Source organism: Scleropages formosus, chromosome 8, assembly GCF_900964775.1.
Source record: "Scleropages formosus chromosome 8, fSclFor1.1, whole genome shotgun sequence".
Taxonomy (NCBI): domain Eukaryota; kingdom Metazoa; phylum Chordata; class Actinopteri; order Osteoglossiformes; family Osteoglossidae; genus Scleropages; species Scleropages formosus.
In genome coordinates, this window is record NC_041813.1 from 19,121,543 (window position 1) to 19,146,122 (window position 24,580).

At 46.8% G+C, this 24,580-nt stretch overlaps 4 protein-coding genes across 7 annotated transcripts; 2 read left to right on the top strand and 2 right to left on the bottom strand.

Annotated features, from left to right (window-relative positions):
- The first annotated feature begins 53 nt into the window (after positions 1–53).
- On the top strand, positions 54–3,804 carry rpusd1 (RNA pseudouridine synthase domain containing 1). 3 transcript variants are annotated; one of them, XM_018757068.2, is made up of 6 exons: positions 54–154; positions 687–905; positions 1,601–1,724; positions 1,809–1,911; positions 2,007–2,108; positions 2,565–3,804. In XM_018757068.2, the coding sequence occupies exons 2-6, from the start codon at positions 724–726 to the stop codon at positions 2,954–2,956; spliced, it is 903 nt and encodes a 300-aa protein (XP_018612584.2). In that variant the 5' UTR covers positions 54–154; positions 687–723; the 3' UTR covers positions 2,957–3,804. The 3 variants fall into 3 exon arrangements, with proteins under 3 accessions (XP_018612584.2, XP_018612583.2, XP_018612585.2); XM_018757067.2 differs by having other exon boundaries at positions 712–905; XM_018757069.2 differs by having other exon boundaries at positions 712–824.
- A 253-nt stretch (positions 3,805–4,057) lies between these two features.
- On the bottom strand, positions 4,058–9,778 carry LOC108937177 (serine/threonine-protein kinase PLK1-like). The gene is made up of 11 exons (XM_018756966.2): positions 9,069–9,778; positions 8,088–8,256; positions 7,287–7,431; positions 7,086–7,179; positions 6,782–7,001; positions 6,635–6,695; positions 6,321–6,421; positions 6,145–6,222; positions 5,885–6,039; positions 5,610–5,792; positions 4,058–4,524 (listed from the first exon to the last, which is right to left on the bottom strand). Exons 1-11 carry the CDS (start codon positions 9,444–9,446, stop codon positions 4,318–4,320), a joined length of 1,791 nt encoding a protein of 596 aa, XP_018612482.2. The 5' UTR covers positions 9,447–9,778; the 3' UTR covers positions 4,058–4,317.
- Positions 9,779–11,948: 2,170 nt separating this feature from the next.
- Positions 11,949–12,601, bottom strand: LOC108937307 (ras-related protein Rap-2a-like). Its single transcript, XM_018757135.1, has one exon. The coding sequence runs from the start codon at positions 12,597–12,599 to the stop codon at positions 11,949–11,951; it is 651 nt and encodes a 216-aa protein (XP_018612651.1). The 5' UTR covers positions 12,600–12,601.
- Positions 12,602–20,957: 8,356 nt separating this feature from the next.
- On the top strand, positions 20,958–23,323 carry LOC108937229 (acyl carrier protein, mitochondrial-like). Of its 2 annotated transcripts, XM_029254450.1 has the most exons (5): positions 20,958–21,172; positions 21,272–21,397; positions 21,870–21,957; positions 22,338–22,425; positions 22,531–23,323. In XM_029254450.1, exons 1-5 carry the CDS (start codon positions 20,966–20,968, stop codon positions 22,532–22,534), a joined length of 513 nt encoding a protein of 170 aa, XP_029110283.1. In that variant the 5' UTR covers positions 20,958–20,965; the 3' UTR covers positions 22,535–23,323. The 2 variants fall into 2 exon arrangements, with proteins under 2 accessions (XP_029110283.1, XP_029110284.1); XM_029254451.1 differs by lacking the exon at positions 22,531–23,323 and having other exon boundaries at positions 22,338–22,429.
- Positions 23,324–24,580: the final 1,257 nt, after the last annotated feature.

Consider the following 24,580-nt stretch of genomic DNA (forward strand, 5'->3'; position numbering starts at 1 on the left):
CGTCACCGACCCTGCGCACGTAGTGCGTCTGCGCAATACGGCGCGCACGTGACCGCAGTGTTTGTACACTGACAGGTACAACGTGCTGCCCGGAGGAAAATGAAATAAACCTGAGGATCAGAGCCGCACAGACACAGCGGGGTGCAGCGGCAAGGTTCGTACCCTTTCAATGTTAATATTCGCAGCTCAAGGCCTCACTTTAGAGCTGTTATTCATGGAAGAGCTAGCGTTTTCTTTCAGCTCAGGAGGCGACTCCGTTGGGAGGAAATGGAGGTGAGTGTGACCAGTTCCAGGCAGAAAAATGACATAAATCACATGGAAGCGCTGACTACTGCAGCGTTTTTATTTTTGTGCAGGAATAATAAGTGACATGGTGGGATGCTTTACCCCCCCACACGGGAACTCAAAGAATATTCAATCAGCCAGGTCTTCTCAGTATGCTTTTTTTTTGTATTGCAAGAGAACTGAGTATTATTAATACCTACTTTTACAGACAGTAAGTTTTGTCAGTCGCAACAAAATCATGTATATATATGTGTAGCAGTAAAGGAACTGGTCATCCAACACAAACAAAGATTGTTCACTCAAGTTCCGCTGTTGTTATATATTCTGAAACGAATTTTATGTCCTTCAGTGAAACATCCCTATCAGCAGCGTGGATGAAAATGCCCTTTTGTTGTTAACAGTCTGATGGATCTCGCTCCTTCATAGTGCGCGGTTGCCATGGAGCCGGCTAGCCTGGAGAATCTGCACGTGCTGTACCAGAGCACCCACTTCATCGTGGTCAACAAGCACTGGGACATCCGCATCGACAGCAAGATGTGGTACGAGAAGCAGACGGTGCAGAGCCAGCTGCGGCACCGCTTCCCGGAGCTGGCCGACCCCGGCACTTACTACGGCTTCAGGTTCCGCGGTCGCCTCATCTCGTCCCATCTCGCTTTCTCCCGGCCAAGCGTAGCGCATTAGTCTGGGCAAACCGGGGTGGATCAATACTGTCACTGGAGATGGCTGGGGGGGGGGGGGGGGGGGCTTACGCTGCTGCTGGTCGAAGGGGACGTGGGGGGGCTTACCAGAAAAGCAGGAACACAACAGTGAAGATAAGGTTGATATTCCGTGAGACGGAGAGGAGAGGAGAGGAGAGGAGATACGGGACAGTCGCACATCCTCCTGCTGTGCATTTTGCAGCTAAGGGCAGCACAATGTCTACATTATTATGTTTTTTTTTAGCACCTTTAACATTCTTCTTGAAAGCAACTTAACTGCCTATCCACTAAACTTACAAAGATTCGTCCAATTTCTACAGCGGGAAAATTTTACTGTGCGAGTTCAGGGTAAATACCTTGATCTAGGTTACCGCAGCAGGGGGTGGGATATGAACCCATCTTTTCATTGCAAGGTGACATCTCTAACCACTGTGCCTTCTGCTGCTCAAGGCTATGGAACTGTGCTAGAGAGCAATAAGGAGCAGGCGGAGTCATTCTAGCGCTGGAATTTTGAAATCGAACCCAGCATGTGGGATCCGCTACAGTTCTAAAATGGCACAGAGGGCACTGTGGTCCATAGGGGATGCCTGCAATGGCGTTACCTCTCCCCTCTGTAGGTTCTGCCACCAGCTGGACTTCTCCACCAGTGGCGCGCTGTGCGTGGCACTGAACAAAGCGGCGGCGGGCCGGGCCTACCGCTGCTTCAAGGACCGCCTTGTGACCAAGGCCTACTTGGCGCTGGTATGCAGAACACCGTTTGCCATCGTCCTCTCGCTGCTGAGTGCCCTGTCTCTAAACCCCATCCCCTCACCCCGTCCTTGGCAGTTACGGGGCTCGGTGGAGAAGCTGAAGACGACCTTGGATTTTGCCATTGGAAAGAACACCTCCCAGGGAAAAACCCACATGATGTGCATTGAAGGCACCGAGGGTGAGGATGACCGCTTCCTGGGAGCTTAGCGTTATGGCCTGTGGGTGTTTTACACGTGCACAGAACTCATGGTATATTTTCCTGTCCCTCCGCAGGGTGCGAGAACCCAAAGCCCTGCCAAACGGAGCTCACCGTCCTGGAATACGGGTTGTACGACGGAGACCCAGTCACCAAAGTCCTTTTGCAACCATTAACAGGTTTTCTACATAGAAAAAAATTTCAAGAGCAGCACTTCGTTTAAAAAAAAAAAAAAAAAAAGTATTTTTTAAAGAAATCAATTGTAAATGGAGCGAAGCACACACACACACGCATTTTCAGAACCGTTTGTCCCATACGGGGTCACGGGGAACCGGAGCCTACCCGGTAACACAGGGCGTAAGGCCGGAGGGGGAGGGGACACACCCAGGACGGGACGCCAGTCCGTCACAAGGCACCCCAAGCGGGACTCGAACCCCAGACTCACCGGACAGCAGGACTGTGGTCCAACCCACTGCGCCATTCAAAGGATAATTCAGTTATTAAAGTATACTGCTGCCACCTACTGGCCAGTTTTTGCAATGTGGCAAACTGCTTTCATAAATTTGCCTTCATTAGGGTTACTAGGGTACTTCTGCTGCATTTCTGCATCTGAGTGTTGGTTTTAATCCCCACAGGCCGCACTCACCAGCTGAGAGTCCATTGCAGCGCCATTGGCCATCCCATTGTGGGCGACTTTACCTACAGCCTCCGAACAGATGGCGCCCCCTACCGCATGATGCTGCACGCCTACCTGCTGCGCATTCCACTGGAGGATGAGCCCATTTGCGTCACAGCCCCTGACCCCTTTCTGCCCTCTGTGGACCCAAAGTGGGTTTCACAGTGCTTGCTTCAGCCACTGGAGGGCGCTCTGGATGGCTTGCTAGGTTGTGGACTGGCTCCAGGCAGTCAGGGGCTGGAGTCTCAGAGCACGGGGGAGGAAGAGGAGACGAACAGTAAAGTGTCGATGGAGACCGAGGAGCAGAGGGCCCAGTGCCAGCAGTGGCTGTGTGAGTGGGCGCTGCACTGAGAGACATGGAGGTCTCTCACACACATGCGCACACACACACACACACACAACCACTGTGATTTCTGACAGCACCGGTGGGAAGCTGTCAGCAAGGTATTATGCTGGCTTCTTTGGCATCATACTGTAACTACAACCGAATACCAGGGTATTTCGTGTACAAAGAGGGGATCAAGTTTGGTTAATGATAGAAAATGTATTTTTTTATATTTTCAGTTTTAGCTTGAAGAGGCAGCTGGGCTACAGTGAGCTTTTTTTAAGAGTCACTCCCTTCCTGTACGGGAGGGCTTTGTAGTTTGTATTCAGGGTTCTGGGAGGAGTGGACCTGGACAGCGGTACGTTTGGGTGGACGTACCCTGTTCTGCAGAAAGGCAGCTTTTTCCACCGGCCCACTGATCTCTCACATCTCTGTCTTGCATTTGGCCTTTAACAGAAAAGTTTTTACCGGCATTCTTTCCTTAACTGCTCTGCATTATTTCATGACGAGACCAAAGCTGACAACCGAGTCTCTCTTAGAGCATTCGTGCTCGACTGTCATGCAGGAAGCAGAGAAGAGCATTAACATCATTAAACATGTATTACATGTGAGCGGAGTGGAGCCTCACCTGTTTGGTTCGGTGTCTAAACACTTTCACTCATAAGCAGCAGCATGCAGACGTGTGTTTGTACATTATCCAATGCATGATTTACTGCACTATTCCTACAAAACGGGTGTATTCTGCTGCCCACAACACTCCTAAATGTGAAACTTTGTCAAGTTTTTTTAATTGATTTATACGTGATGTGACTCACCGTTGTATTTATATAGTTAAATCTGTATTTTAAATTTTAAAATTAATAAAGCTCAGTTGTTGTTGCCAAAATGTTTTTCCTCTGGTCTTACTGTACTTTTTGCGACTGTTTCGTGTGTCTGGACAGACGGTCCACATACTGCGTGTTGTTGTGCACGTAGCCCTAGGCCAAAGCGGTTGAGGAACCTTTGATTCGATGATATCATCAGGTCTGGAAAAACAAAGATCGAGTCATTAAAGAACACTTGACATCTTTATTTTCTGAAATCTTAAAACATTAACATTTAAAAAAAAAAAAATACAAAATCCAGCACTCAAAATAGACTCAAGAAGACAATGCCAACATTCCCCAGACACGACTGCCCCATCATCTTGATTTGCCACATGAACTGTAACGTGAACATCCTCACAAGAAACCAAAGGAAGCCAGGTGTTCGACGAATAATAAAACCTTTAACGATAAATATTACATATATACACCAGAATTAACCATTTATTGTCAGCACATTTCAAAAGGGGAAAACTGTCACACCATTTGGTCAGGCAGTTTTACACCCATAGAGCTGGGGGGGATTAGGGGGCAGTGGGAGCCTGCGAGGACAACGACTTGCATGCCAAGAGTTTCTCCACCATAGTACGTGCATAACGGAGCCGACTGGCCAGCTCCTGGCAGCAGCCATACTCCTCGATCATGCTGAGCCTGTAGGTGCGGAATTCACGCTGCTCGTCGATGTACGTCACGGCAGCCATCAGGGGGCACAGAATCAGCTTTGTGTGGTCCTGTTGCAAGACAAGAACCACAAATCACCTCAAAAAAAAAAAAAAAATCATGTCTTTACCATGCTTTTCCCCTGATGAAGCTGGTTCCTCAACTCACAGACACAACTGGGATAGGAAGTCTGTCTGTAAATCTATTAAACCCACTTTAACTGCTACTTCACAAACCATAAAAGTCCATTCATGCAAATGTCCCATCAGTTTATTTGATGGTTAGGATCTGTAAAAACCTCAGGCAAAAATTAAGACTTTTTTTTTTTTTTTTGAGTTGAATTCATTAAAATTAAAAATGAGACAAACTAATACTAATCTACATACTGGGGGGGCACGGTGGCACAGCAGGATTGGCCAAGTCCTGCTCTCTGCTGGGTCTGGGGTTCAAGGCCCACTTGGGGTGCCTTGCGACGGACTGGCGTCCCGTCCTGGGTGTGTCCCCTCCCTCTCCGGCCTTACGCCCTGTGTTGCCGGGTTAGGCTCCGGTTTGCCGCGACCCCGCTCGGGACAAGCAATTTCAGCCTGTGCGTGCGCGCGCGCGTGTAATCCACATACAAATCCTTCCCTGTGGTTGTCCAATTCATTCCATAAGTGTGCGAAATGTTCAGCAGCTTCTGGCTACTTTCAATTTCCTTTAAAATGTATACATTGAAAAGGTTCCCTCTATTTGTTCATGGATTAGGTTCTGCTTCCAATAAAGCCAACTCATTCATTAAAAAAAAAAAAAAAAAAAAAAAAAAAAAAAAAAAAAAAAAGGAAAGGCTTCTTCGTATTTTCTTAATCAACTTCAAACCACATCGAAACTAATGTAAATAACTAAAAATAAGGCCATCCCCACAAACTCGTATTCAGTGATGACTGTTAACCGATTCATCCCATCAACATATACAATGGCCCTCACCTCGTTGTTCATGGGCACCGAGAAAGACATGCTTTGATATGGCCTGTGAACGCTGGAAGTGAGCTGTAAGAAGGTTGTCTCACACTTTTACTTTGTTCAGGTGCGTTTTACTGCCAGCTATCAGCGTACGAATGTTCCCTTTCAACCTTTCAACCATCTAAACATGCAATTTCAGCCACAGGTATCCTCTGACCTGGAAGAAGTTGATCTGCACTGTCCCATTGCTCAGGTGCAGCACGATGGCGCTCTTTGTGCGAAACCAGTGGCGCAGGTAGGGCAAGCGTGCCAGCTCGTCCCCGTCCCGCGGCGTGATGTTGGCACCCGCCTTCAGCAAGTGCTCGCTCATGTAGTTTCGGAAGTACTTGAGCAGGGTGATCTGGAGGCGAGAGGGGTTAAACGTCAGGGAGCTCCCTCACTAACGCAGCCAAAGATGACCTCCCGACCTCTATAGCTCTGCCCAGCGCTGACCTTTTTGGAGAGGGTGGGAGGGTAGGAGCGCACGCTGAGGTACGACTCGGCTCCACCCCGTTCGATGTACTGCAGGCTATCGCCGTTGTTGTACATGATGAGCCGTGTCGAGTCGTTGAAGAGCACGCCTATGCTGTTGTCGCACAGCTGGTACCCTGCAGCACGGCGCGCACGTTCACAGCGGGACGAAGGCTACGCCTCACCCACGTCAAGCAGTAAATGGAGACCATTTCTAAACAGCGAAGCGAGAGGGAACTCACCGAGACCGTATTTATCCGAGTAGTCCACCCACTTGCTAATCCAGAAAATGGGAATGCAGGCGGGGTCCTCGGCCTCCTCTACAAGTAACGGAAAGCAGAGGGAAACAAGTTCGCCGTCAGCGGAGCGACTGACGTGTCAGAGAGGGATACTGCTGGTCCCAGAGGGTCCCTCTCACCTTGCCGAACGTCGGGCTTCTCCGAGGGCCAGGTGGCGTTGACGCTGGTCAGCTGCTGCAGCAGGTCTGACAGGTGGCAGACAACTGCCTCAGGTGTCTCTCTGCGAGGGTAGGAGAGGTGCTCTGCGTTTAACCCAACACACTCTTCCCTGTACAGCGCCCCGATACGTTAGGGCCGAGTGTAATTATACATCCATAAAGGGACGCTCGGCAGCTGAGCTACATAGTGAGGTAGCAATTCTCACGAACTCCCCTCAGGGCTGCAAAAGTTCTTCCTAACAGTTCACGGAAACACTCCAAACTAACGGCTCTACCGTTGCTGCGGCTCCCCCTTCTGGTCCGCCGCTCCTCCCTTCTCTGCGGGACTCTCGGTTCCTAGGTAAAGGGAGAAAGAGCAGCACCTGGAACCAGGTTCCTCGAAATTTTCCGGGCAAGGGAAAAGGGATGCATCCGGACAATACCCGTGTTGAGTGCCGTCAGGGGTCGGCGCAGCGACTGCTCCAGGCTGCTGGGGGCGATGGAGAAACGGGGCGGCACGGTGAGGCAGGTGGTGGGGAGCCGCACAGGGATGTAGCCCGATGCGAAGAATTCATCGTCCAGCAGGTCGGAGATGCTGGGCCTCAGCGTGGGGTTCGGGTGGAGCATCCTCCTAATGAGGGACGCCGCGGCTGGGTTGATGTGCTGGGGGTGGGAGCCATGGAGAAGTCAGCGAGCAAAGGGTGGGGCTAACTAAGGTGCTCAGCAGCGGCTGCTACAGTGGCTCACCCGAGGAATGTTGTACTCGTTCTTCTTGATGCGAACGTATGTCTCCTTCAGGCAGGAGGTCTCGAAAGGAGGCTTTCCCACCAGCAGCGTGTATCTAGCAGGGTGTCGAGAAAAACAAAGCCATCGGAGAGAAACCAAAAATCAGCACGTTCCACTTTTAAACTTTCCTGGCCAGCTTCTAGAAACGGGCAACGCACTTACAGGATGCAGCCAAGGGACCAGATGTCCACCTCGAAGCTGTGGCCCTTCTTACACAGCACTTCCGGGGCGATATAGTTGGGCGTCCCGCACAGAGTCTTCTTCTTCTCGCCATCATACTCAATCCTGGTGGCCAGACCGAAGTCCCCTAAGGAGCAACACACACTTCGCCACAACTCCAGGTAGCGGGATCTTTTCCGTTTTGTTGTGGTGCAACTGTTCACATGTTTTTAAAATGTGAGCTTGCAATTTAATGGGTGAAAGAGTGTTAAACTACAACCTCAGGTAACGATCAAATAACTTTTCTTTAGTGAGGGTTTACTGGGCATGTTTTAAATTCTCCTTTAAATCACAATTAATGGTTTTAGGAATTACTGTCAATGAGTTTTACAGTTATTCATTTCTCTTAAATAGCTTATACTTTGGTCAAGGGTATAACAGGAGGCGGGATACCAACCTGCAATTTCCGAGTCTAAAAGCAGCACCTCTAACCACTACACTGCTGCCCTGTTCCAACTTGTTCACTTAGCAGTTTGTGGTTTTAACCTCTAATGATTAATTTCCCTAAATATTTGCATCATCATCATCATCATCATCTCAGCCGATAGGTTCGGAAGTTCATCGACATCACAGACTGCAGAAATAAAGTCTCGCACTGAGATTTTGGTTTTAACTGTAATGACAGTCATGTGGATGTACTGATTTATAGCGGTGGGCTTTTTTGGGGGAAGGTTTTTTTTTTTGCCCTTTTGATTACTATAGTAGAACTTGATAAAAGAGAAACAAAATCTCTCTTTTACGTACCTATTCTGACCTCCATGTCATCATTTAGGAAGAGGTTTCCGAGTTTGAGGTCCCGGTGGATCACTTTGTTGTTGTGAAGGTATTGGCAGCCCAGAATAGTCTGCTTCATGAAGTACCGGGCCTCGGGCTCTGTCACCGACTTCCTCCTCTTGTGCAGCTCTAGGAGGGACTTCCAGAGGGAGGGAAAAAATGGTTTTAAATGAGAACACATGGCAAACTGTGTAACTTCACACCGGCAGAGACCATGAGCGCAACACACATCCCGGATTTGATCTCCAGGCGTCCAGCCTGCTGTTCCTGTGGCACAACGTGAATGAAGCAGGGATTCGAGAAGGGGAAGAGCACAAGCATCGCGGCGGTAACGAGGGCACCCTGGAAAGCACAAAGGAGCGGGGAAAGGAGACGGGAAGGATGAACAATGACCAGCTGGACTGCAGCATGTCCAACGGCCTCCTGGATCTGTGGACAGAGTCCCCACCACGCACCCATTCAGTTACACCACTCATCACTTATGAACACTTGGATACAAATGCGATGCATGCATTTAAACTCAAAATCAAGCTGGGGAAAAAAAAAAAAAGGCGTTCTTACATTTTTATTCAGAAGCGATTGCCTTATGACCATAGGGTGTTTCAGAAGAAGGAAAGTGTACCCATCATCAGGACGGAACCGTATGCACTGCCACTTGGGAGTGCAGGTAAACACGTCACGTGTACTTTAAACTGCCGAGATCATCAAAACGCTCAGAAATATCATTTAGTGTCATGCTACACATATGATTCATGTTTTAGGTCATGATCGACAGGAGTTAGCGCCACACAAGGGGAGATGAGTGACCCGGTGTCTACATGATGATGATTAACCACCACGTTCCCCGTTTTGTTCGCCCGATTGTGGGAATATTATTATAATAACCCCGTTATACGTCTTTTCTGTCAGCGGCTTCGCATAGCGGCCGGTCCGGGCTGGACGAGAACCCACCCGTCTCCTGCAGATCTCCAGCACCACGAACACGAAGTCCTCGTCCTCGAAGAAGCCGCGGAAGCCCACCACGTGCGGGTGCTCGAGGCTCTTGTGGATGGCGAGCTCCATGGACATCTTCTCCTTCTGGTGCGGCTTCAGCAGCAGCGCCTTGGGCACCACCTTTCCCGCGAACACCTCCTTGCTCTCCACGTCCGTGATCTCGTAGCACTTGGCGAACCCGCCCTTCCCCAGGAACTTGCCGCGCAGGTAGCGCCGCCGGCGGCGGGGGTCCACCAGCACATCGGGGATCTCATTCAGCGGAGCGGACAAGTTGGAGTTGGAGTCAGCTGCAGAGGCGACTGGTCTCGCCCCCTTCTTCACCCCGGCGGCACTCATTCCCGCACCTCGTCGCTCAGTAACCGCAAAGAAAATCGATCCGATCGATGACCGCTCAAAAGTCAATAGCGAGCGCGCGACAACGTCGCCCCGTCAGTGACTCACTCGGACTCCTCACGGCGAGTGACAGCAAAGCTCACCTAAACTTTAAATTCACAATTACGCATATTAATTTACATATAAGCATAACATTCGTCTGTTTCACGTTGTCGTTGTTAATTTTTTTTTTTCTTCACATGCGACTAATTTAAACCCCTAACTTTGTTTTGTTTTGTTTTTTTCTTTTTCCTTTCCCCAACATAAACTATTTCCACACAGCCCCGTTCGATTGACAACACGGTGAGTCGAAATTTCAAATACTGTCTTGTAAGTTGAGGCGACACTGCGATTGGTCACATCGCGCACGTCAGCGTCTACGTAAAGGACGACTGTTTCTCGTCGTCATCTGTCTGTATCTCGATTGGTCCGGTCTCCTCGCGTCCTTCCACAGCTTTTTTTTTGATTGGTCTGAGGGTTTTAAATGAAAGCGAACGCGACTGAGCATCATGGGAACTTTAAAATTAAATGCCTCCAAGAAAAACGAAACGCAAACCTCCCCCATACGTCATCATATCTCGATTAAGCATAATAAACAAAAAATGACTGCCTAAGCAAAATAAATTTACAATTATTTGCAACACTTATATCACTTATATACTGTACTACTACTAATAACATGCAAAGAAAAAAGTTAATAGATTTTTTTCCATTTTAAAATGTTCTCAGTGATACAGAAGAATTGCTACCCATGCAACTGGAAGCAGCAACTGAATTAGTTTTTAACTCAACCGTTGTGACTTGAGCCCAACCAAAACTAAAACAAAAATATGAATTATAGTGATTTGGGCCCCATCTAAAGAACCATTTTCATGTTTGCGCCCTTTTGATCAGCTGCGCTATCTAGGGTGGCAGCTGTTGGAGTTAAGATCTGGCCCAGATCACAATTTCAATCTTTCTGCCAATTTCGCTTGCGGTGTTATTGTACCTGGTTCATATCTGGGTCTGGAGAATGGTCTCACGTGGGGGTAGGTCAACACTACGGTGCTAAGTGAACCCTTTCCGGCGATAACAGTGGAAAAACGAGTGAAAACATTTGCCTTGTGCATGTTTATGTGTATGTGTTTCCATTTTTAACACTTTGGCCGGAACCTCTGGCGGTCAGGTGTTTCTCATGCTCTGCCAACCAGTAAACACAAAAGTTTTCAAAGAAACAATATAAAAATAACATTGAAAAAAAAATCATTAAACATTTAATGTTACAGTCTCAACAGGTGGGGATATTCACAAAACATTTGGTAGCAGACATGTGACTGATAAATCAGTGCAATAGTTTGTGTTTTTATTTTAACCATATTTTCTGTTTGCCCACATGTTCTTAAAATGATAGCATTCACTAGAGTTGTAAGACATTTCTTTCGATCCTTGTACACTATTATATACATACCGTGTTTAAATTATTGTTTTTATGATCATCCTCCTGTGCACAGTTTCAGTTATGCGAAATTGCTTATATGAAAGAAAAAAAAAAGGCTTCAGGCACAGTTATAAAGACCATTGACCTGGTTATCTTGCTGGTTTACAAAGATAACCTAGGATACGAGCAATTCTAGGTACAACCATATGTATGATGGCTCCTTCAAAGCCGAGTCACTCAAAGAAATGCAGAAATGTTTACAAGAGTAATGTGTCAGCTTTAAAAATGTATGGTCTATCCAACAATCTATATTCTTGTTATTTCATATACAGGACAAAACAAAATGGTTAAATACATGATTTTATGCGTAGGTAAGAACTTGAATGAGAAACAAATAAAAGACAACAAATACCCAAGTTATTTTCCAGTTGTTTCCCACTGATGTAGAAAAATCTGTATATTAAGTGTGTATTACACTTTTTTCCAGTGCCCCGTGAAGAGTGGGGAAATCCGGGCTTATACAATAAGCATCAGCAGGGATCAAAAAGGAAGGATATTGATCATATTTTGCACCACATTCAAACCTTTTTGTGGGGTCCCTTGATAGTTCACATATTTTGGATACTGACAGGCAAAATATAAGTATGAAACATGAAACTGCTGCCCTGACCACACCACCCGCTGCCTTGTTATCTTTAACCATCATTGTTAAAAGATTAAAAAGAGCATAAATTGAAAACAAGATGCAAGGTTAAAATTCTATATTTTTTAATAAATACGTTTTGAAAAATCTATCCAATATATTTGAAAAAAATATATTTATGATAAACTCAGAGCTTTATTCAAAATGGAGTGGCTAAATGAGACAGTTGGTTTACTTTCTAGTTCCTTGGTCACCCAGTGCACCAACGACGGGCAAATGCATGCAAAACAGAGGTTGTTGTATATTTACAGAAAATTTTTTTCCCCCCACGTGTGTGCTTAGAAATACTCAAACCAAGGCACCTGTCCGTTGTGACAGCTCCCTGTTCTCACGGTTGGTGGCACCATTATGACACGCTGCAGCTGTTGGTCTTCTTTATGAGCGGTTTTCGGCGCAGTGCCATGCAGTCCTTGGGGATGGTGCCCCTGCGGCGCTGCAGTGCCACGCTTAGGCTGCAGGGCAAGTGCACCTTATGGACCTTCTGCAGAAGTTCCTCAAAGAGCCCAGTCACGTTGAGGCCGCTCTTGGCCGAGGTCTCCACCAGGCTGGCGTTCCAGTCCAGCTCCACCGTGGATGCACTGTTCTCAGTGCGCACCTGGCGCTCCTTCTCCAGGTCAACTTTGTTGCCCACCACAGTGATGGGGGTGAACTTGTCCTCCTTGAGCTCCAGAATCTCGTCACGCAACCTCTGCACCTCCTCGAAGGACTCTGGATCGCACACCGAGTAGACGAGGGCGAAGGCGTCGCTGTGGCGGATGCACAGCTTCCTCATGGCTGGGAAGGAGTAGCTGCCGCTTGTGTCCATGATCTCCACACAAATGTGGGCCCCGTGACTCTCATACTCCACGCTGTGCAGCTCCTCCACGGTGCGCTTGTACCTGTGCTCAAATCTGTCTTGCAAAAACCTCTGGATCAGAGCTGTCTTGCCCACGCCTGCTGCCCCGAAGAACACCAGGCGGACGGTGGTTTTCTCCTTCTCCTTCTCTGCAGGAGGCATCTTGGTGCGCCTTGGATCGAGAACCAGGTGCAGTACCAGGAAAAGTTCCGGCACCACTTTAAGCGCTCAGGACTGCAGTGAAGCCTGCGATTCTCCTCTTTAGCGTGCCTTTATATACTCCACAGAGTCCCCGCCTCAAGCACACCTGGTGCCTACACCCTCTGTTTGCAACCACAGGAAATTCACTGCACACCTGTGACAGCAGGAAACTTTCACTGAGGAAACCGATGCCAGACAACCCCTCGCAGCTGGGTGATGCGGGTATTAATATTCCATAAATGTGGGGAAAGACAAAATCAGAACTTCCACTATCTCAGTTTCTAAATGTAATCTGTTCAGTCTGATTCTAAACATTTTTTTTTTTTTTTTTTAAAAAGCAGGTACTCAACATGGTTAGTCACCGATTTTATCAATGTTATTTTTGTACAAACAGAGGAGTAATGGGGCATTCACAGATCTGTGGAACAGGAAGCTGATTCTCTGGTAAACGACTATGCAAACATATGAAAGGAATCCAATTTGTACTTCAGTTCTGGCAAACTTTAAAGTACATAAATGACATGCTCAGTGACCTCAGTCTTCCCTGATCTAGAGAAGAGCTACACAGGGTGTATGGACCGTCAGTCATATAAATGCAAAAGGACTCTTCAGCAATGACTGTGCCAGCAACGGATCGCCATCGTCCATTACGCAGGTCGTACACATAATACATCAGGCCGGAAGTCACGCAAGTGTCACCCGTAGCCATTTTACATTTAATCATTCATCTAAACCTTTCCTCCAAAGAGTTGAGCATGTTAAGCTACTTACACTGATCCACCCATTTATATAGCCGGGTCATTTTTAGTGTATCAATTGAGGGTATGTACCTTGCTCAAGGGTACTACAGCAGGAGTGGGGATTCCAACCAGTCTACTAAATGCATTTTGGTTCGCAGGAAAAGCATCTCTGAGAACGCATGGAATACACCTTGTTAGCGACAAATACGTGGTCTGTGCAACATCCGTGTGGCGCCTGGGCCTCTTTCGGTGTCGGTCTCAGCCTGCTGCTCCTCCGAGTGTGACACTAATGCCCATTAGGCGCATGTGTGCTCCTGCTCCCTTATCTCCCATGCCAATAGAACATCTCCGCAGAGCAGGAGCACTGTGTGATTAAGGCACCGTTGTTGCGCCGCTGTCACTAACATTGTTAGCGAACACGCTTCCTCTCTCCTGCTGGCCTCCCCGTTCTGCTGATAAGGCTGTGTTTGGACATTAAGTGGGTGTTTGTTGCTGACATTTAATTCCACGCATGCAGAAAACCTGATGGTATAGTGTGGGCGTTGGGTAAGAGAAAAGGCTAGGTCTCTATTTCAAAGGAAAAAGGGAGTCAGAAGGGTGTGAAACACAGGGCTGGGAAGAGAATGACACATCATGAAGCATAGAGGCCATGTACTTTGCTGGAATTGTGGGAGAGCCAGTGATGTCACTGCCTTGGGTCCTGGCTAGACAATGTGTGTTATACAACAAAAACCCAGATGAGAATTATTTTACTTTACCGGTTCAGGGTAACTATATTGATCAAGGGCAATACAGAAGAAGCATGGATTTAAACCCAAGTCCTTCAAGCGCAAGGCAATGACTCTAACCAGAACGCCACCTGTTGCCCTGCTGACATCACCACCCACAAAGACCATGACTTGGCTTCCAGGACTTTCCACCTAAAGGCAGAAGGACAAGGATTTATCTCACACATAAAAAGTCTAAAATCAAAAGCACAAAGGTTTTCAACCTTGGCTCTGATGTGATGGAATGACCTTCCCCTCTCACTAAGAACTGCTGAATCGCTTACATTTAAGAAGGGTCTCAAAATACCTGTTTTGTACTCGCTTCTCCGCTCGTCTCCATAGATGTGTACATATTCGGTATCTGTTTAATCATTTTTAATAATTTAATAATTAAAAAAACATATATTTAGCTACTTGTGTAATGCGTACTGGTCCATCTGGTGGAACGTGACCAACTGACTGTCCATCAGAATCACATGTCTGCATCCAAATGTCTCCTTCTATTAGTGTGATGGACGTTTTGTATTTTTCTTTTGAGATGTACGTCGCTTTGGAGATAAGGTCAAGGCCCGTGTCTATTTCTGTGACAGCCAGCGGTCGTGCGTACATCTGTTCTACATCCGCCCATTACACCGCAACCTGTCTCTTGCACACACTCTTTGCCCTTCAAGTGTCTTTAGCTGTCTCAGCACCAAAACCAAAGTGCCCTTCTTGTTCTGGAAAACATCACAACAGCAATGTGAGCACTTTTTCCTAACTTTCGACTCTGTGAGTGTTCTGGGAAAGAGACCCAAGGATCAGCTTTTTTTGGTATGACTGAGGTCTACACCTGGACACATGACAGTACAATGTCTTGTGTTCCATTTTAAAGCAGCCTTGCAGTAATACCCCATAGTATCTGTGGTTAAAAACACCCTTCCGTTGCTCAGCTCCTCGGTCTGACTGAGAGGCTGCAAAAACAGAGCACAGGAACTGGTCAGATTTATCAACTGTATTGTCAACATCCGGCCCAGACTCCCGGGATTCACCATTTTTTCCACTGGTTTTGTCCACAGTCTGTCTGCGACTTTTAGCTGGAACACATTCGCTGCTATATGGCATATCTCACACTGTGTGTGTGTTTGTATGTGTGGGGCAAACACACATACCTTTCACTTGAAAATCTTCAATATTTTGACTCCAAATGTAAATTCTGAGAAATGACTGCTCCCGGTGAATGTTATCTTGTGCAATTGTTCCGGAAATGTCCGTCTTGGGTGTTTAACGGTGACAGCCATATGGAACAGCACGTCTTAAACTGTGTGAGTTGACTAAGTGTGGCAGGTTTACGGGAAATCCAAATACAAATGGTCACATGATGAGAATGATGAGGCAATTCTATTGTCTGTGTTGCTCCATGGGGCAGATAACAAGCGCTTTGTCTTAATTCATCGTGCTGATGCGCCGGGGAAGGACAGTCGCAGAGTGGATAGCGCTGTTGCCTCACGGCTCCTGGGCTGTGGGTTCAGGCTTGGGTTTAAATCTGGCTCAGTGTGTGTGGGTGCTCTGGTTTCTTCCCACAATCCAAACTGCTTACTCTAAATGGCCCAATAAATCATAATTGTGTCCAAGTGAATGTGTGTGTGAGATTGCCCTACAGTTTACTGGTGTTTTGTCCAAGCTATACCCAGCCACATACCCTGTGTTTCTGGTACAGGCTCTGGACCAAACAAACCTGGTTCCTCCACCCCGGCTGCTGCAAACGCCTCGTAGACCTGTCGATTGCAGTCATGAACTGACACAAAAACTCTGAGCCATTTAACACTATTTTCTCTACTACAATAACTTCATTTCTCCCCTCTTTGCAGTTGGTTGTGTGAAAGCTGCACAGAGTAAAACACAGCCATATTACCGCAACAGTAAGATCAGTGAACACAAGACAGCAATGAGCTTTATATGCCAAAAGGCTGTTATCAATTGAGACAAACACAAGCGATGTTATAATGGTGCACACTGGGCATTCGCATGGGCAAAGGTCCAAAAACATTTCACACACAATGTTTTCATGTTTGATTTGATCTGTTTTGCTGAAACCCTGCCCTTGTTTGTCACACACACAACAAAGCTACTAAAATGAAGAACTTGGTCCTACAACCTACTGTATGTGAACTTCTTTAACAGTTTGCGATTTTCCTGACTGTTTGGTGGTGCCTTGTTTAAAATTAACACCAGACATAGTATTTTAAGCTGCTTTCATATTCAGTTTTACCATCTTACTGGTGCAATTTGGAAATGTATACCAATGTTTTATTACCGAAGGGGGTGCGGTGGCGCAGTGGGTTGGACCGCAGTCCTGCTGTCCAGTGGGTCTGGGGTTCAAGTCCTGCTTGGGGTACCTTGCGACGGACTGGCGTCCCGTCCTGGGTGTGTCCCCTCCCCCCTCCGGCCTTACGCCCTGTGTTGCCGGGTAGGCTCCGGTTCCCCGTGACCCTGTAAGGGACAAGCGGTTCTGATAATGTGTGTGTGTGTGTGTGTGTTTTATTACCTTTTGTCGCACAGCCTATCCGATATGATACATATTTACTTTCCCAACAGCTGCTTGTACTCTGAAGGAAAATAAGCCCACTGTAAGCTGCGAGATAAGGCTCCGCTAATCAAACCACAGCAGCAATAAACAAATCCAATTCGTTGGTCATTCTGGGCCCAGCAGCAGTTTCAAGCGATGTTCACTGTGGTACTGGGTTGGAAATCACTGGCTGAAGAGAGATGAACGTGGAGGCCGCAGCTGGTGTGGTGGTCAAAGAACTAGACTTCTGACCATAAGGCTGCAGGTGAGCATTCTGAGAAGAGTGTCAGTATTTAAACTTATCAGTAGAAAAAAATGGTCACTGAGGTGCATTTCCTTACTGGATCACTGTCCTCCACAGAGGTCCTTCTGATTCCACTGAGGTGTTTTGTAACTTCTTGTCCTTCCCTCTGTCCACACTGCTGTAATGCTACCTGACACCAATGCCCTTTCCTTTTATTGAACCTCTCCGCCTTCCAAAAACTAGCTCAGCGGCTGCTGTGCACTTTATGGACACTTACTCTGATTGGGATTAAGGTCTGTCATTGCAGAAGGGAGTCCCCATCCTGTTGCAGCCCCCATCCTGCACTGTCCTGACGGGGTAATGTACCTGGCTCGTGAGTGGACGAGACGCTGAGTGGCAGTACAACCTACGCCACCCAAGGAGACCACCTCCAAGACAGTGTCCACTGTACATAACCTGCACCCGCTTACAACACTGATCATGCATGCAGCAAAACAAAAAAAGTGAAACACCACTCTTTCCACATATTTAGCATTAAACTCATACACAAACACGTAGCATGCGAAAAGAAAAAAATCAATCACAGAATACTGCTCTGTTAAACACAGAAACACAGACAGATGTCAAGGTGTGTCCACCTAGACGTTTGTGTTTTGTATTTACTACTGTTGCCATAGACGCAAAATCCCTTCCACATGGGTGTGTTTGTGTGTGAAGCTCGATGCCTGTATGTAAATTAATTGACGACACTCCAACCAGCGGAGAGGGACTTTGCCAGACTTTACTAAACAAGGCTCCATCAGGAGGGAGGCAGACACTGTATATATAACAGCACAACCCAGCTATTGCTATGACAGCCACCATGAGGTCATGTATGGGCAGCACTTATTAAACAAGGTCAGGCTCACAAAAGTTACCTGCAGTCTTATCAAAGGCAGGGTTGATATTTGATGGTGGAAAATACTTGAGACAATATCATCCCTACTTAAAAGCAGTCCAGTAAATGAAAGCTTTAAGCATGTGCCCGGTTATGCTTTGAGACAAGATTTCACAAATGTCAGACACTGTAAACTTCGCCTGAGCAATATGTACATGGATGCAATTATGCAGGGTGGGCTTGAGTAAATGTCACTAGGCACTTAATCCGAGGCTACAGCTACTAAGCAATTCTACATGTTTACCCACAAATAAGTGATAAAATTAAACAACCAATGCCGTTAATCAAGATGACAAAGTATCTGGGGAATGAGCCTGTGTTTTATGGCGTTCCAAGAAACACATACTGCCCTAAGCTGCTGGGCAAACATCGGACCTCATGACTAAAATTAACCGGGATTCAGTGCAGCATTCCCTCAGCGCAGGGCCTCACACGGCCACCTCATCACAAGTGTCAAACTCCTGTATACAGTCATCACTAAGTGCTCCTGCAGGCACTGGACTTGTGGGAAGCTGAATAAGTACAGCAAGAATACAAAGACACGATGCTTCAAATTGAGGTAAAGCTGTCCTCCACATAATTCCCAGGAGCATCCGTGACCTCCCCAACCCCAATAATCCCCTCATCCTTCTCCTGGCTCGTGGGGGATGACCTTATTGTAATCAACAGTCAATCACCAAACGCAAAGAGACTTCTGTTTTCCAGCAAATCTGGAATCTAATATTGCTGTTATGTAACAGGGTCTTCCTTCAGCAACAGTTTGGATCAAGGCGTATGGTTTGTAATTTTAGACACGGGGGGTCAAGACTTCCAAGCCTTATCACCATCAGTCAGTGAAGTGCAGCACACAGAACAGTGCTTACAGTGATCATGGAACTGGTCTTCTCACTGATAATGATTATTGAACCGATCTTGTGAACAGTGATCTTGTTGGCAGTGATCATGGAAATGTGTAAGCCCTCATGATCAGAGAGCCATCCTACTGAACAGTAGGACCACTAACATTTGGCTCTCAAGGGAAAGTACTTGGTGATGTTGCTTCATAAATGCTGAGCAGTATGATTAATACCAATTCGGTTAACCTCCTTATCACAGGGCTGAGACGACCTTCATGCCCCACACACCCATATGGGCAAACAGAGGTGAGAGCAGAGGGTGATGGCGAGCAAGCGCTGCCAAAAACATCTCTCTTAGTTTCTCTCGAAACAAAGTAAATCAGTCTGCTGGATCTCAAGGTAAATGTGGGGTTTCACTGTATCCCTTGCCTGACAACTGTGCACACTGGGCTCGCCTGTACAAGTCATCACCATTTCCCTTTTTTCCTTTGAGAGCATCACCTTACACTCTGCAACAGGTCTGGGAGTGCTATCCCACCAGGGCTGCTCCAGCAGGTTTGGGTGATTTTGTTGTCCAAGTGACCAAGTTGATTTTAAAACTGCCTCAAGTTGCTTGTGGGCATGTTTAGGTAACACAAAAGAAAACACAAATTTCATTTAACAGGGTTTCGACTTTTTACATCCTTTTACTCTGTATCTAGGGCAGCTAGATGGAGGAGACGTGGAGCGCCAACCCAGTGATCTGCCCCTACTCTAATCTCCCAGGATTAACTGCAAAATTTGTTCTCACACCCCTACACCCTTGTTGCCCTACGTCCCAGACACCTGTTAACACCACGAGTGCCCCGGTTTCCCTGCAAGTGATGGACTGGGATTCACACAAAACATGCTAATGTTTATACTCTCTCTACTTCAACCTGGAAGCCTGACCTCGGGGATAACAGCTCTGGTAAACACAGGGATTCCTAAAGAACAAAGTGGCCGTATCACACAGCGACCGTTGATTCACAGCCCGAACAGGTCCCTGAACTACATTCTTCTACGTTCTCCTAATCTGCATCGCAAAATGCCGTGCATGAATCTGTATCAGCAGAAAAAACCTCCAAGCAGAGTAAACTTCCTTGTAAACAGACCACCAAGGTCAAGAATGACTGACAAATGCATCCGTCACCTGCAACAAGGGTTAACTGTAAAACATTTGTGAACTAATTTACTCCAGCACTGAAAAAATAGACCCGAACCCTAACCCTAAACCACATCTGTTGGCATATGGGATTTGGGTATGGGACGGCTGGTAGCGTACCAGTTAGAGCTGCCACATTCGGACCTCCAAGTTGCAGGTTTGAGTCTCACCTCCAGCTTGAGCAAGGTACATATCCTAAACTGCTCCAGTAAAATGACGCAGCTGTATAAATGGGTAAATAATTGAAAGTATCTTAATGTTGTAAGTTGCTCCAGAGAAAAGCGTCAGCCAAATCCATATGGCATTGTGGAGGATGTCTCCACATTGGTAAGTTACAAAGGTCAAATGTTGCCATCTGCTGACCTGCTACTAACATGACTTCAGGTCAGTTCGCAAAGCACAACTATTGTGGTCTAAAGTACTACATTTACATTTATTTATTTCGCAGACGCTTTCCTCCAAAGCGACTTCCAGTGAATACTATGTAGTGTTACATGTGTACCTTATTCACCATGGTGACTTACACTGCTAGATACACTACTTGCAAGGGGTCACTCATCCATACATCAGCGGAGCACACTCTCTTTCTCACTCACACACTAGTAAAATGCTACTTTAAATAATTATACTTCGGACACGAGAAATCTATATTATCTGTATTATTATTTGTTTACCCAGAAGTCACTATCAGTGGTTGAGGCTGAAGGGCCTCGAAACAGGACAATAGGCCCTGATGAGGCTAAATCTGAGCAATCTCAAAAACTAGTTGTTTCATACAGCTACGTGTACAGAAGTGAAGACTTAAAGTCAAGTGGTGAGATAATAAAGTTCAAATCACTCTCCGCTTAAAGAAAGCTTCCTCTACAGAAACTAAAGGTTCAATTTCTGCTTTTTTTTAATTTAATAAGAAAAAACCTACGATTTACTGAATCCTCGCTACAGTATTTCGTAATCTGAGCGAAAATTGTGAGTTCAGTCAAATTCTACAGGCTCGGCACACGCTTCGGAATAGTATACGTCACGCATGCGCAGTCGACCTCCTCTTGCGCCGCCTTAAGTGTGCGCTGCGCGGTGCATGCCGGGATTGCTCGCAGGTTCCCCACAAGTGATGGCGGCGCGTGTTCTGGCTCGCTGCATCGGTCCGCTCGGCCGGCGGTCAGCGGTGTGGTGTTGTCCGTCCAGTGGCTCGTTAAGAGTGGTCGCAGCCCTGGTGCCGGCGGCACGGAGGCCCTTCGGCGTGCTGTTCGGGGAGCAGCACAAGCGGCGGAGCGAAGCGACACGGGTAAAACGGAGGGAGGGGGACGCGGCCTAGCGCTGGTGTGACCTTCCCGGCGCTCTGAGGCGTACCTGACTCCTGAGTGCCTGTGTGTGTCCGCTGCAGGTTCCCAGGAGCTCGGCGGTGCTGCAGTGGCGGCGCTTCGGCGACCTGCCGCCGCTCACGCTGGAGTCAATCGCGGAGCGCGTCATGTACGTGCTGAAGCTGTACGACAAGATCAACCCGGAGAAGGTGGGCAGCGCTTCATGATCATTCTCGAAGCGGCGCGCGCTCTTGCTTGACTTGCGAACTAGGCTCCGTCCGTGCTGCAACTCGTCCATGTCCGCTTACGGCGTTACCGCGGGATTAATTTAATCATGGCAGCTGCTGTAGGAGGAAGTGTCACTGTCAGTGATTCTGTTGCAGCGAGGAGGGCGCAGCTAATACCTTAGACTAGTAGTAGAGTTGCTGCCTTTAGATCCAGTGGTCATAGGTTCGAGTCCCACCTCCAGCTGTAGTACCTGGCCTTGGCTTGAGCGAGGTACATGCCCTCATTGCTCCAGTAAAAGTTACCCAGCTGTATAAATGGCTAAGTAATTGACATCATTGTAAGTCTCCTTGGAGAAAAGCGTGAGCTAAATTTAAATGTAAACGTGTAATGTGTTCTGCGTAAAAGGGCCTTATTCTGTTTGTTCGCTCTCTGTGCCTTTGCATGTGTGCGCAGCTGCAGTCCACCTCCCACTTCATGAAGGACCTTGGCTTGGATAGCCTGGACCAGGTGGAGATCATAATGGCCATGGAGGATGAGTTCGGTCAGTGTCCCCTGTCACTTTCTCGCCATTTTGCCCGGTTGCGCGGCAAGGCCGGGTTTGACTCGGCTGCACGGTAGCAGGTCTATGGGCACCAGGTCCTTCAGAGCCTGGGTCATAGCACTTGAGGACCAAGCAGTTCCTGTTCCGTGAGCTCCTCGTGTGGCTTTTTAGGGGGCAACGGGGAGCGTAGTAGTTAATGCCATTGCCTTCCACTTGAAATTACCTGGATTGAAGTCCCACCTCCTGCTGTAGTACCCTTGGTCAAGTTACTTTTCTTGAATTGATGCACAAAAAATTACTCGGCCGTATAAATCGGTCATATTGAACAATGTAATGCAGTACATTTGATGCACTTAAGTGACTGCGTGCGTTATCCGTAGGGTTCGAGATCCCAGATGCTGAAGCAGAGAAGCTGATGACACCAGAGGAGATTGTACAGTACATTGCAAACAAGAAGGATGTATATGAGTAAGGAGCCTGGAAGAGCACACGGCATAACCTCTCCTGTTATACAAACCACTGTGTGTAATAAATGCTTGACTTATGTTCTAACTCCAGGTTTCCTCCTTACAGGTAGCCAGGTGACCACCTGTGTTCACGGGAGTGGTTTTTTCTTTCCTCATTTAAGCAAGATGTTTCCATATTCTTTAGTTCATAACTTTTGGTGTTGATGCCTTGTCTGCTGTACACACTATTTAATTGTATGAAAGTGTCCCCAGCCTTGTATCAGGTTGCAGGAATAAGTAATAAAATGCCAGCTCTTGTTTTTGTTTGGATATGGGTATTGAAGGGATTTGACATGTAAGCAGCAGGCTGTGAGTGCAACCTTGCTCATCTTTTCTACAACTTCTGTGGGGATGAGGTTTGTGTGAAAGCACTGGAGAATTGCATGGCTGCATTTAAATGGATTATATGTAGAGGGTGGTAGATACAGCAATTTTATAGGAAAAGTTCAAGCCTTATCTGGTTCCTGAGGAGGTCCATAGTCAGTATTAACCTGCCTTGTACAGTAACTACTTTACGGGTGGGTGGTTTATTTGTAAACCCCCCCTTCATTTTTTGTAATTGAGTGCTACTTGGGTGGAAGCTAAATTGTACATGAGTCTACAGTCTTGAAGATCTCGGAGTTGAGTCTGGATGGGTTTCCTCCCCCATTTCAAATACATGCTGTACAGTTCACCTGTAGTGGTGATTATTGGAGAAAATGTAAAGTGAATACACACATGGTTGAATTCCTGCAAGTACTCATTTACCTATAGATGCAGCAAGGGAGACTACACTCCCTTAACCATGAGGCTACCACCTGCCCCATGTTTGTGCTTCCATCTTGTAATACCAAATTAAACACTGGCTTGGCTGTACCATACAACAGAATATGCTTTGACTCAACTGCAGTGGAGTAAACCCCTTTAAGAACTGTGTAGAGAATTTTGTGGTAACCTAGAGTAGGGTGGGTTTACCTCATAGGCCCTTCATCCCCTGCTCTCCCTTAGGACAAGGGTCATACAGATAAGCTGTAACAAGTCTGGCACCTTCTTCCCCATGTACAGAGCCACAGTGGCAAAACTGAAGTCACACTATTCAACATAAGCAGTTTTTGTTAGGATTTTATTGTGGGTTGTACCCAAGTCCTACAGCTTCATACTTGGACACATGACTTTTACAAAACAGCCTACTAATACAGTCAACCAAAGACCTCGTATCTAAGCTAAATCATCTAATATGTTCTCTTAAAGAGCACAAAAAAAACAAGGAAACAAAGACAGCATCAAGTGGAGAACATTCATTACTCAGCTGAGTTTCTACCTTGCATGAGGCTTTCTTTAGTCAAATTATACCAGTACAAATAAGGATTGTCCTTCAAATAGTGCAGTTTCCCATGATGCTGAGCCTTGGGAAGACTGGTTACTTCCTGCTCACTGAGGCCATTAAAATGCATCAGTTACATTATTGAACAGTCTACTAAAGCAATGTGCATAACAGCTGCAGGTGATGAAACTTGAGATTAATGTACTCCGATTCGGTATCAAAAGGTGGAGTTCCACCACCCACTCATGGGAGGTAATTCAGAGGGGGAAACTACACGCTCTGCTTGCTACAACCGGTCAACATTTTCAAAAATACATTTCGATCATGGCACACACTTAAAGTCTTTAAAACCTGGGTACTGGTTTTAGTTCTGATTACAAACAGCAAATACATGAGTACACGTCAGGTAGAGGCGCCTCTGATTTCACCCTGCATAGACTTTTTCGTTGAATTCCAAAGCGACCCCTGTCTTTTTTTTTTTTTGTGCTGGTTTTTTGCTAAAGCTTTTTGGGGTTTAGAATACGAAAACATCAATGCTCACAGTTTGTAGAGTCGATTGCTTAGCACATTGTAAAACCATCAGGGATCATTTCTTTCCCTGCAAAGCACGCAGGTGTATATATAGTCACAAACAACAAAATGTCCTTGTTACAAAAGCAACAGTGAGACCTCCAGCCTTAGGCCCAGGGACCGCACAGCACCAGTGGGGACTACACCTCAATCACGGTTTTTTCCACACGAAAGGAAACTCCACCCACTTTTCAATTTGGCATGAGGGTGAGTTCATGCATCTGCAGCGGGACTGTCAGACACA